This window comes from Jaculus jaculus, chromosome 14 (genome assembly GCF_020740685.1).
Source record: "Jaculus jaculus isolate mJacJac1 chromosome 14, mJacJac1.mat.Y.cur, whole genome shotgun sequence".
Taxonomy (NCBI): Eukaryota; Metazoa; Chordata; class Mammalia; order Rodentia; family Dipodidae; genus Jaculus; species Jaculus jaculus.
This window is the reverse complement of record NC_059115.1, coordinates 25,153,290-25,166,725: the sequence shown is the minus strand read 5'-3', so window position 1 is coordinate 25,166,725 and position 13,436 is coordinate 25,153,290. Positions and strand designations below refer to the sequence as shown.

General features: G+C 47.1%; 1 protein-coding gene across 4 annotated transcripts in view; it reads left to right on the top strand.

The window, feature by feature from the left end:
* The window catches only part of Slc2a9 (solute carrier family 2 member 9), a 193,881-nt gene that overhangs the window by 166,709 nt on the left and 13,736 nt on the right, over positions 1-13,436 (top strand). For all 4 annotated transcript variants that reach the window (XM_045133943.1, XM_045133944.1, XM_045133941.1 and 1 more), the window contains 2 exons: positions 1,537-1,638; positions 2,443-2,518. In XM_045133943.1, the coding sequence (XP_044989878.1) occupies positions 1,537-1,638; positions 2,443-2,518 (178 nt within the window). The remainder of the gene's footprint in view (positions 1-1,536; positions 1,639-2,442; positions 2,519-13,436) is intronic.

Here is a 13,436-nt window from a genome sequence, read left to right as displayed (position 1 = left end):
CGAAATCTAAAGACATAGGTTCAATTCCCCAGTACCAATGTAAGCCAAATGCACAAGGTGGCACATGCATCTGGAGTTTGTTTGAAGTGGATAGAAGCCCTGGCATGCCCATTCTCTCTATCTGCCGCTTCCTCTCCCTCTATCTCTCAAATTAGTTAATTAATTAATTAAAAGAAGCCCTGGATGCTTTTGGGCATACATCCATCAGCTGGAAAAGCTCTCCTCCAGAGCCTGCCTCTGATCCAAAGACCCTCCCACTCCTCACTGCCATGCCCAGAAGGCTCCGCCCCATGACCTGGTGGTCTGGCCTCTCAGCTGGCCTACAGGGATATGTCGTTTTGATGGCAGCTTCCACTCCAGCCCCAGTGCCTGCTCAATGGAGCAAATAGCCCACCCATCTCCCAGACAGCCTGTCACCACCCAGCTTCATTGGGGCAGAGCAGTGAGAAGAAGTAATGTAACTGGAGGCCTTGCAGCAAGTCTCCTCTGTAGAGGCCTTAGGCTTTGAGGCAAAGCTGCCATGGTTCCTCTGTCACCTGAAGCTGCCAGGAAGGAGGCTCACATGCTCCAGCTTTGTGACCCTCCACAATATCACCAGTTCCCTTTGCTCAAAGCAAATGGTTTTTTGCATGGGGCCTTCATGCTTCCAAACCTTTGCTCTGCCTGTTACTGTCTCCTACAGGAAGCCTGGTCTGATGCCATCTACCAGCACTGTAGATAGTCTCTTACTTAACCCACTATTCCTGTCTGTGGAAGGGTATGTTCATTCTCCTGTCATAGACAAAGGTTCTGAGACTTGGGGGCATGAAGCCACACGTGGAAGTCTACACATCTGCCCAGTGGTAGAACAATAAACAAGTGAAATAATAATTGCACTCCCCACCACCGCTAACTACCCTAGAGCAGCACAACCCGTTTGCCTGTCTCGGACACAATTGCGATCGTTTAGCAGCGTTACCTTCACCACGCGAGGCACAGGAAAGGGGCCAGCGAATGGTCATTGGCAGCCCTGGAGCACTGCGCTGCTGGGTGGAGGAGAGAACTTCGGAGGCAGTGAAAGCTGGTCCTCCCACATCACTCTCCCCAGTAGGAAATGCACCTGCAGACATGTCAAGAGGAAGGCTAGTGGCCCTTCATTATTCCCACTGTGTGCCCAGCCTTGCCCTTTGCCCCATGTGCCCTTACTATGGAAGCCCACAGGACAGCCTTGTTGCCAGCCTGGCTCTAATCAAGGGTGGCAGGCTGTGGTGACCATGTCCTCCCAGCTCCTTCTTCCCCACTCAGCAGAGGGACATGCCTTCACCTGGAGGAATAGAGAGCAGTTATGACACCACCAAGAAACTGCTCAGGATTGTTCCTTTTGTTCTCCCTTTTCTCTTTCTCAGTGACCATGAAGGAAGGAAGCAGTCGCCAGATGTCACAGCATCAAAGCCAGCCTTGGACGGTGCCTCCTTGCTAATTCTCAGGGCATATGTTTTCCATGACTGCTGCTTAATGTGGAATAATAGTGTGGTCTTTCTCTCTACCCTGGACTAGGGCTTGGTCATTGAGCGTTGGGGACGGAGGCCACTCCTCATTGGCGGCTTCGGGCTGATGGCTGTCTTCTTTGGGACCCTCACTGTCACACTGACACTACAGGTAAGAGCACGTGCTGCCACACCGTGGGGTGGGGAAGGTGAGAGTGGAGCCAACTTCTGGTGTCATGAGTTCAGGGCTTTGCTTTGTGGCGCTCATTGTCTTCGCAGACACCTCCTAGGAGGTAGTTCTAGTGAATTTCAGCTCCTGAGCAACCAGGTGGCATTGAGGAGAGTTCTTGGATTTGGGCACAGCCCTGTAATAGACTGTATGACTGTGAGCAAGGCCTCAGTTTACCTGTCTATAGAGATTATATTAGATGGTCCCTAAGATGCCCCATCCAGCAGGTGGCGCTCCCTCCACAGGGTCTCAGTGATCTCTCAACTCCTGTGTGTAGCACCGCAATCCTGCCGGATGAGCACCCCCCCCCCCCCACAACACACACTCATTTCATGAATGAATTAGTTCACCAGGCCTTGGAGGATGGTAGGGGCTCAAACATGGATCTTCACCCAGCAAGAATGAAAACTGAGAAGAACAATAATACGTGGAACTTTTCATTTGCATCTTGCTTCAAACAAAGCAGTAACTCTGAGCTGTGTGTTTACTTACCACTTCCTGGGTGCCAGGGATTGCATAACTCTCTGTAGACCTTTTCTCATTGTCTCCTCATATCTGTGAAACCGGTGGGGGGAATGACTAAGTGATTGCCATTTATCTCATGTTATGGATGCTGAAACTGGGCCCATACGGATAAGAGGTGGACCTGTCAGAGGTCACACAGATGCAGCATGAAGAGCCAGGGGGAATCCGGGGCCTGGCCACGTGGCCACCTCCTCACCTGCCCACACTGTTGTTCTCTCACAGGATCATGCGCCCTGGATCCCTTACCTGAGCATCGTGTGTATCCTAGCGATCATTGCCTCCTTTTGCAGTGGCCCAGGTAAGCCTGGCCTGGAGACTCATGGCACCAAGTGAGGTACATTCCTTGGTCAGATGGGAGCTCAGAGCTCAGAAAGAAGCAAAACCTGATGGGAGGAAGACTCCATCCCTGCTGCCCCTCTGGCCCTATGGGAGTCCACAGCCCAGGTCAGGTGCTAATCCAAGATGAGTGGGTGGAAATGTACCAGTAATGCACAGTAACAAGGAATCTGGCAGTGAGGTGCTGGGCTTGGGTCAGGTTTGGGATGAATCAGGGGTCATCAAGGCAGTTTGTGTCACAGAGCACTGTGAGTTAGGGTAGAAGATGTAGCAATGATGATGGGTGGGATGGATAACTCGCTGGTGGTGTGTTATCCGCTGAGATCTTGAGTGTCAGTTTATTCAAGGTTCCTTGCAGCTCTAGAGAAGGCAGAGGAGAAGGCCACTGTCAGTGAGTTGGAGAGGGCTTCCTAACTACAGGCCCAGGCCCTAAGCACCACCTTTCCTGCTGAGTGTGGAGCCCGAGTGGATTGAGCCTAAGCTTACTCAGGACTCACTGCTAACCCAGCTCTAAGGCCTGGGTCATTGGGAAAGCCTACTCCTCTTCTTTTGCCATAGCTTTCCCATCTGCTGTCAGGTGACTGCTGGAATGCTACTGGGAGCCTTACCATACGCTGGCCCTGCATCTCTATCCAGCCAGGGGCCTCCGTAGAGACCAAGGTGGGGCTGAGAGGTGGGTTCAAGACAGCATCTGATATGGTTGTGTACTCTGTTCCTGAGAGGATGTGTGCTTCATGGAAACGGTAAATTTCTACCAAAACAAAGGTAGTGGAACCTGTGTCTTTCCCTGTGTTTTACTCATTATCAATGGCCATCATATTCGAGGTTCTGTCTGGTTTGTGATGGATGAAAAGCATTTCTTTCCATCTTGCACACCAGACTGTTGTGATGAGATGGCAGAGGGGGTCATGCAGTGAGTGAGGAGGCAACACACACACACACACACACACACACACACACACACACACTCTGAATGGCTGGAGGAAGAAGGCATCTAACCAGAAGGACAGACACCTGGGAGAAGGATCAACATGAGTGAGTATGAGGTGTAGACAACTGCACAGAGCACTTACTATATGCCGGCTCTATTTTAAATGCTTTAATTCTCACAAAAATACCGTGTGAAATGCTAGAGATAGTCCATTTAGTAAAATTTGGTATTATAATCATGAGAACCTGAGTTTGATGCCATGATGCCCAGAATCCATGTAAGAAGAAAAGCCATGTGGGGTGGCACATGCTTGTAATGCCAGCACTTATGCGGTGGAGGCAGGGGGAACTTTGGGCTACCTAGCCAACCAGTATAGTGTAATAAGTGAGTTCCAGGCCAATGAAAGACCTTATCTCAAAAAGGTAGATACACCTGAGGAACTATATCTGAGGTTGTACACCACACAAGCATGCATACACACACACACACACACACACACACACACACACACACACACACATAGAACCCTTTCCTAAGCCTCAATTCTGCTGAGGGTCTTAGGTGGGGTTATTGGTATGCATTGTGGGGACCAAGAAGCCCCGGTTAGTCTCTGCAGGGATGGAGGAAATGTGGTACCTCAGGCTGTTCCCCCCAACCTTGAGTCTCTTACAATGTTTCCACCCCCTCATTCACAATGCTCCTGAGCCTTGTTGGGCAAGATAGAGATCTGATTTAGTGGTGCTTTCTCTGTAGACTCTGGATCTCTGTTTTGATGAGGTTTGAGTGACCACAGTGTCTGTTGCCATTTCACTGGAACTGGTTTTTCATTCTGGCTGTGAGAACAGTATTCATGTCACCACTTCCCCTATAATGACTTCTGGTCCTGAGCAGATGACATGGAGGTGACCCATCTACTGGTAGGCAGTCAGCTCTCTCTTCTTGATGTATTGATGTATCCTTGTATTCCCCCATATTCTTCTCCATCTGTAAAACAGAATAGATTATCCAACCAAAAGTAAGAACAGTTTGAATAAAAAGGGATAAGCTTAGTCATTAGAAAGCTATATTGATGTGTATATTCATTCTTCTTAGAGAGCAGTGGAGGTTCTCTGTGGAGCCTATTGGTTTCCTATTTTCCCAGAACCAGATAAGGGTTCACCCCAACTGAGTGGGCCGCATGTTCAATCCGTGGGCAGTTGGTTACCTACATTGGCTGTGTGCCACTATTGCACAAGTATGTACTTCTTGCTCAGCTGATTGCTTTTGTAACTGTCAGGATCTCCTGCTTAATCAATCAGTTGGCAACTGTTGTTCTTCAGCCACTCTCCTGGCACTTTCCAGCACTGTGAGAGAACTGGATTCCCTCTCAGGCTCAGCATGATCATTTGATGTCCTGTGTCTGCAGGCTGTGGTGTCTTCACAATAGGGACTTACCTTTTAGCTCATACAGGTAACCAGTCAGTGCCCATGATTTTAGGGAAATGCTTTTTTCACCTTTCATGGAACTCTTTTGTTTGGGTCCCCTCCTCCTTATTGAGGGTAACAGCTTGTAGAGTGGTATCCCGGAAGAAGGTTTCTGTGGGACTCATTCTTGTTGCCATTAGTTTTACACATTCCCCTCAGTGCCCCCTTCCTGTATCTCCTAGGACTTTCCATACCTTTCTTTCTTTCTTTTTGCTGATCATTGAATTGTTGTCCAGTAACCTTTGTTCTGTTCCCTCACTATTTCCCCCTTTCCCCATCTTCATTCTAATGCCATGTCCATTTTGTAGATATTTATTATGGCTTAAAATTAACTGATGCTGCATCATATTAGGAACTGCATATGAGAGAGGTCATGTGACATTTCTTTCTGAGCCTGTGTGACCTCATTCAGCATGATTTTTTTCAAGACTTTCCATTTTCCTGCAAATCTGATTGTTTCATTTTCCCTTATGGCTGAGTAGCATTCCATGTCTATGTCTATGTACCACATCTTCTTCATTAACCATTCATTTGTTGATGGACATTTATTTGGGCTGCTTCCAGTTCCTGGCTATTGTGAATAGAGCAGCAATAAAAATGATTGAGAGATGTCTCTGTGGTATATTGCAGAGTATTTAGAGTATATGCCCAAAAGAGTTATAGTTGGATCTAATCATAGTGCTATTCTCAGCCTTTGAGGAGTCTCCATACTGGCTTCCATAGTGGCTATGCAAGTATACATCACCACCTGCAGTGGACAGGATTCCCCTTTCCCCACGCCCCCACCAGGATGTGCAGTCATTTGATTTTTTGATAGTTGCTATTCCCTAAGTAGAGATGTTGTGTATTTCTTTAGGTGCTTAGTACCCATTTGCATATCTTCCTTTGAGAACTCTCTGTTCAATTTCATGCCCCATTGTTTGAGTAAGGTGCTTGATATTTTGTTGTTTAGGGTTTTTTTTTTAGGGTTCTGAGTTCTTTGTAGATTCTAGATATTATATTTTTGTCAGAGGTATTGCCAGTGAAGATTTTCTCCCATTCAGTAGGTTGTCTATTGACTCTGTTGATGGTTTGCTTATCTATACAATAGCTTTTTATTTTCACGAGATCTCAGTTGTTGACTGTTTGCTTCATGCCCTGGGCCACTGGAGTCTTGTTCATGAAGTCTTTCCCTGTACCTACATCTTGGAGTGTTTTCCCTACCTTCTCTTGTATTCAATTTAGAGTTTCAGATCTTATATTGAGGTTCTTAATCCATTTGGAGTTGATTTTAGTTCAAGGTGAGAAGCATGGGTCCAAATTCAGTCTTCTACATCTGGCTATCCAGTTTCTCCAGCACCTTTTGCTGAAGAGGCTGTCTTTGCTCCAGTGAGCACTTTTGGCTGCTTTGTCAAAGATCAGGTAGCTATAGTTACTTGAACTCATACCTGGGTCTTCAATTCCATACCATTGACTGATGTGTCTATTTTTCATATTTGTTGAATGCTGTGTGAATATGTTAGCATGGAATAAGACCCCCAAGCTGTTATCCAGAATTCAATTTTATGCATAGTCACAAGACACAGGTGAGGGAGAAGCCATGGAGACAGCTTCCCAGCTCTTCTGTGAAACCTGAGGTATATTGTGGCCCAGGTTGAACATGTGAAACTTCTAGAAGAGGGAGACAGGTGTCACTGTGTCACACTGATCACTGCCTTGCTGACTCTGGCCTTTCCCTCAGGTGATCCCATAGTGCTCCACTCCAAAAACAGACAGGTGCTACTTACCAGTGGCAACACACACAGAGCACTCTCTGATCTCACTGTTCATAAGTGCCATGAGGCAGGATTGGCATGTAAAACAGAGAATGGACCATGTTGTTTGTTAAGTTTGTTCCTTTTTGGTTTGAGTAAAATTAAATCCATTTTGAGATTGACCTACAAAGGTAAAAACTGCTGAGCAAAAATGGCCTACACAGAGGATTCTGGATAAAAGGAGGAAGCTTCTTTTCTTATCTTCACATGATGGGCCTGTATCAGTTATTTTGTTGTTGTTGCTGTGAATAAATACACAGCCAGAAGCAGTTTTTGGAAGGAAAGGGGTTTAATTTGCCTTATAGTTTTGAGGGAAAGTTTCATCATGGTATGGAAGACATGTTAGGCCAGAAGGGGAAGCCTGTATCACATGTTAACCAGAGCCAGGAAACAGAAAGGGAACTGTATTTGGAGCCAGCTGTGGCAACTGAAGGCCCATCTCCACTGACACACTTCCACCACCAAAGCTCCATCTCCTAAAGGTTCCACAGTCTTCTTGAGCAGTGTTACCAGCTGGGAACCACGTGTTCAAACACATGAGCCTATGGGAGACATTTTACCTGCAAACCACACAGAGTTGATCTCAATCACCACAAATCTGTCCTGCTCGTGTGTGTGTGGAGAGATACAATTTTGCCATTTGAACATAGCTGTCGGATGTCCGGCTCAAGGTGCCTTTAATGCATGTCATTTCCATCCCTCCCTGCTTCGGGCTTCCTCTCCACTCAGAATTCAGGGCTTGACTGGTCTTTGTCTCTTAAATTCACAGGCACCTAAATCAATATTTGGCATTGGTAGAGCTGCACTTATAAGGCAGAAGGTGCTCAGATCCCCACCAACATGTAGGGGCGACCTCCAGGGAAGTCACCTGCACCCCACAACTGTAAGCAATCTGTGCCTTCTGTGACATAGGCGAAAGAGCAGGAATTGAACGTTTAGGTTGTGTTTTCAGCCACCTGAGAGACAGTGGTGAGCCTCCCATGGTCACTTCTCATTAGCATGGTACAGGGAACCAGAACAAAGGCAACATGCAAAATTCAGTCTTATCCTTCCGACCAGACGGCTTGGGGACACATCATGTGCCTCAAGGTCTTGTCTCTCTGTAGCAGGGGAAGATCACGTGTAGTCTCCCTGTAGAGCAAGCAGGAAGGATTTGCATTCCAGGCCACCAAGTCTTACTTTTCCCCCAGCTTCCATTTGCATGACATCTAAATTAAAGATAAACTTAGAACAGCAACCATCAGCTGAGCTGCTTCCAACTTGTTCGTTCAGTTCCCTCCATGTGGAGTGAGGTACAGATGTGCACTTACCGTATGTAAGTTCCTAGAGTTTAACATGCCCCAGTCACCACCATCAGCCAGCTGTAAGTTCTGACCCTTCTTTCCTCATGTCCCTGTATTTTATTTTATCCAGAAGCTGGGCCTCTCAGCTAGTCATGACTTTAGCTACAAGTCTGACCAAGGCTTAGGACAATCACATAAACTCAAATGGACAGCACACAGCTTTACAACCCGGGGGAAATCCCTGTCCAAGGGAAGTACCACTTGGCTTGTGAGAGCTGCGCCGCTTTATGAGTAAGCAGGGAAGAGCACATCATAGGAGGGCTTCCCCCAGGAAAGTGGGGCAAAGGTGCTGAGGGGTGAGGATTGAGACTCCCATGTGCCCTCTCCACAAGAAAATGCAGTGAACAGAGGAACCGTCCGCCCATGAGAGAACCCAAGAGAGAACCCCAGGCAGCTTTTCTCCTGAGAAGTTAATTTAAGGAGATTAGAAAGAGAGTTGAAATTAGACAGAAAAAAAAAAAAAAAGAAAGAAAACAGGGAATGCTGTTTCCTGCTACATATTTTATGTGTGAATAACCCCAAGGTGGCAGCAGAGAATGACATGAAGATCCAGGGCCAGAGCTTTAGCTTTAAAGGCCAGGAATCCCCATCCACACATACCAGTTCCAGTTGGAAGGGGTGGAGCTCAGCCCTGTAAGAGCAGCTTGCCTTCCATTGGGAGGAATGGCCACTGTAGCCATAAAGGTGAGAATAAGTGTGGGCATGAATACTCCAGAAGATGGAGCCCATCCTGGTGGGATATTCCAGGACCTACTTGGTCCAAGCCTGACTTGGAAAGAAGACTTTTCTATTTGTTGATAAAATCTTGAAAGACAGCCCAAGTGTGCCCACTTTTGTTCCGCCTCTGCCTGTCTCTCCATGCTTTCTAGTGCACTCCACCCACCCAGAGCCAGGGGCATCTGACACCCCTATTCACACACACACACACACACACACACACACACACACACACACACACTGGATCACCTGGTAATAGACCTGAACTGCAAGCCCTGCCCTGCAACCTGGAGGTCATAAGGTAGGTCCAAAAGTTCCAACCCTCTAGGCTCAGCGAGCCCAACTTTTCCCTTAAAACCATCTGAAAGCCCACCCAAGACACCTCCTTAGCATCAGCTCAGGCATGCTGGAAAAGGCATCACCAAAGGTAATCAGAGTCCCTCTTGTTCCTCAGGATACTCCAGAAGCTTCTTTTTTCTCTATCACACCCTCCAAAGTTCACAGACCTTTAAAAATCTAAGAACCAAAGAGAGGGAAGGAATGCTTTGCAAAACTATCTTCCAGACACAAAGTGGCATGACATTCATGACCTCACCATGGCTGATGCTACCAACAGAAGACCTGCATAATAGAAGGAAGAAGCTGCCAGGAGATCTGAGCCAGAAACTGAGAACATCAGACATACTGTGTTTATCATATTATCTAGACCCTGGGTCAGGCAGGGGTTGGAGGTGAAGGGTGAGCAAGACAGTGTCCCTTCCCCTTGAAGGAGAGCTGCTGGGCCAATTGTACATTCCTGTCTAACCTTCCCTGCAGGTAGCCACAGAGGTTAACAGAGTGCTGGAAAGAGGATAGGGACTGAAGTTCTCCACCTGAGTTGGCTGCTGGCCAAGGCTATGCCTGAGTCCCAGAGACCCTGAGCATCAAGGCCACGTTCTCTAGAGGGAGCTGTGGGAGCCAGAAAGGTTGTGGTGCTGCTCAAAAGACCCAAACGAGTCTGGCATAAGAGGATGGGAGAAGCAGTCAGTGAAATAGCCAAAACCACATATTGTTGGACATCTTTCTAGTGTCAAGCACATCCCTACCTTGTCTAGACAGAAGGATCTGGCAAGAAATCTCAAAAGAAGGGTTCCCAGGATAGGAAAACACAAGGACCTATGTGTACTGCTAGTATTTGAGATTCCTCCAAACGCTGTCCAAGCTCATTCCTTCTCATTCTGCCGTACCTGCAAGGTTGGCTCCAGGCTCTCACAGCCCACCCACGCAGAGTGGAGGCTCTGACCAAAGGTGATGAAGCAGGCACACACCAAGGCGAGTGAGTGGTCGTGTTCATAGCCTATACCCCTCGGCTGCTTGACAGGGGTCAGGGCTGAGGCGGGAGCTGGGCGCTGTAGGTAGATCACATCGTCATCAGGTCCTTGCCCAGTGGTTGATGTAAAAGGTGCCCAGGACATTTCTAACTGAATGAACAAGTGAAGAAACACATGAAAGGGGGGAGGTTGAGGGCTGGAAGGAGGAAAGGGTGGCCTTCTCCCACCTGTACTATGCAGCCTGGAACTTAGAATGAAGAGCAAATCAGGGGGCTCTCTCATGTCTCCACAAGAGTTAGAAAATTGTGTTCAAAGAAGAATAACAGGAAAATTCATTTCTAGCTTTCCTGACTACACAGGAATGTTGGTTAGCAGGCATAGGTACATGTGCATTCATGTAACTAGAGCTGAAAAGTTAAGAGACACGTCCTGACGTTGACTACACATATAATCATGACAAAGAAACAAACCCACAGCTTGCCACGGAAGCAGGTCCCTTGCCCCACCTTCCTAATTGAAGGGTCCCTGGGTCCCCAACTCACAGATCCCCCACTCCAGAGAGTGCATGCATCAAGGTAGTGAGACCCAGGGAGGTAAACTACCCCTCACACTTCAGCCAAGCCACAGCTGAAGCCACAGAGGAATGGGAAGATGAGCAAGAGTGCTGAGCCTGATAATCAGTGCCAGGGTGAAGGACACAGACCCTGAGGACACTCAACACCTACCAAAGCAGAGATCCAGAGGCTCCTGAGAGCTCATCATTGAAGTAGACTTAAAACTCACCACAGCTCAGGGAATTTTGCAGAAGAGGGGATGGAAAGGTTGAGACATTCCAGAAGATCACTCCAGAGGCATTCCCTTCCCTCCAAAATAACTGACTGTTGTTTACACAACACATAGCCCACAACTCCATAGGGAATACCTGCAACCCTACAGAGGGGGGTCCCCAGTGGAACTGGGACAGGGATGAAGGAAAAGAGGGTACCAACACATGATATATCCATACAAAACATGTTGTTAATAATAATAATTAACAATAAAAAAGAAAATGTTTTTAAAAATAACAAAAAGAAGTTTCATTTATAAAAGTAAAAATGTTTTCCAAATTTATGATATCAATACATTTCAGAGTTAGAGCTGAATTACTTCTTGTTAATAACTATTTTACTTTCATTCATTTTAAACAGCTAATGAAATGTAAAAAGTGAACCATTAAAATGTCTGCTTAAAATGTCTGCTATAAAACTAAAAAAAAAAAAAAAATCCCACACAACACAAAATCAGCTGTCATTGTCCAGGATGCACTGATGAACTCATTCAGAAGTGAGGTTTAACATTAGTATTGTTAGTGTGAGTTCTTAGAAGTCCTCTTCTAGAAATGTAAGCACAGCCCTCTTGCCCATGGCTGCATTGAGGCTTGTACAAGGGTTCTGTGGCATGAGCCTTCTAAACCAGACGGTGAGCTCTAGAGCACAAGGGAAAGTCAAGGTTGCTCTGGACCCAGTGGAGATAGTCCCCAGACAGAGCAGGCATCTGGATTTTAAAAAATTTATTTATTTATTTATTCATTCATTCATTCATTCATTCATTCATTTATTTATTGAGGTAGGTTCTCACTCTAGCCCAGGGTGGCCTTAAACTCACGGCGATCCTCCTACCTCTGCCTCCTGAGTGCTGGGATTAAAGGTGTGCACCACCACACCTGGCTTGGATTTATTTTTTTAAGACAGGGTGTCCTGTAGCCCTGGCCTCAAACTCATGATCCTCCTGCCTCCACCTCCCAAGTGCCAGGATTATAGGCATATGCCATCGTGCAATTATATGTGGTACTAGGGATCAAACCCAGGGCTTTGTGCATGCTAGTCAAGCATTGTGCCTGTTAGCTGGACTTTAAAGGCAGTTGTGTTGGTGGCCTCTACATATATTCTTGTCACTGTGAACAAATATCTGACCAGAAGCAATTTCAGCTTACAGTTGTTAGGACACGCATTCCATCATGGTGGGGAAGGCATGGTGGCCGGAACAGGAAGCCAGGTGCAAGTAGTCAGAGTCAGAAGCAGAGGGCAAACAGCAAGTGGGGGATTGAAATAAATAACCCCAAGATCTGTCCCTAGTACCCTACTTCCTCCAGGGAGTCTCCACCTCCCAAAGATTCCACCACTTTCGTCAGTGGGAGACCAAGTGTTCAAACACATGAGCCTAAGAAAGACATTTCACATTCACAGCATGGTAGCATCGTTATCTTGTAGCTGAGAGCAGGGCTAAGGAACAAGAGAGAGGGAGAGGCTCGGGACCAGCAGGAAGCAGGCTATCCCTAAGCCTAACCAGACATGAAAAGAAAACACCCAGGGAGATTAGAGCCTGGAGCTGTGTTTGGTAAAGGGGTTGCCATGAGGGTCTGTCATTGTGGGTGATCTGCATGGCCAGAAGGGCCCTGAAGGTTGAGGCATCCAGGGACAAGAAGCCCCAAATCATAACCATGAGCTTCTCCCTTTTGGACCAGCCCAGAAACCATCAGGAGTACAGGGGCCATGCTCTCAGTCTCCAGGGCTCCAGGGCAAGACAGGAAACAGAGAGGCATAGATGGTAGGCAGCTGAGTGAGAAAAAACATCTAGCGCAGGACAGTCATTTTGCCATCTGTGTGGATCATGTTCCAGTCACGTATGAAGAGAAAAAGCTTATATTGACTCATGTTGTTGGAGGAGACCTCTATGGTCAGCTGGCTCGGTTGCTTTGGCCCCAGCATGAGGCTGTGCATTGTGGTGGGAATATGTGGCAAAACAAAACTGCTCAACCACCATCCAGGGGCAAGAAGCTGAAGAGGAAGGACCTCCCGCCTAAGGACCTCCCACATAGCTCCTCCTCCATGTTTCTGATGATTCCCTACAATACCAAGCAGCAGCACCTCCACCTTTCTACCACCTCCCACAGGTTATTGAGGAGAAAGACTTAAAACTTAGGCTTTTGAATGCCACTCAAAATCTGTAGTCCATAGGTTCTGTTTCAATAGCTCTTCATGCTTCTTAGTTTTAAAATACTTTCAAGTCTTGTCTTAATTCAATTTTGCTTCTCTTATTGTCTCCCAAAACCCCTAAGGTATTTGCATTCACCTCCAATGTCTGCCATAACAAATTACCACCAACTAGATGGTTTGAGTAGAAGATTCAGGTGTGGTCAGAACCACAGTCCTCCTGGCCTGCTGTGCCCTCCATCGGCCATGGTACACTCTCTACTCTTTGGCTGTGGCAGTGTGACTTCCTTCTCAGTCTCACTGCCATGCACTTCTCTGTGAGGATGCTTGTTGTTTTCAGGCTCCCTCCA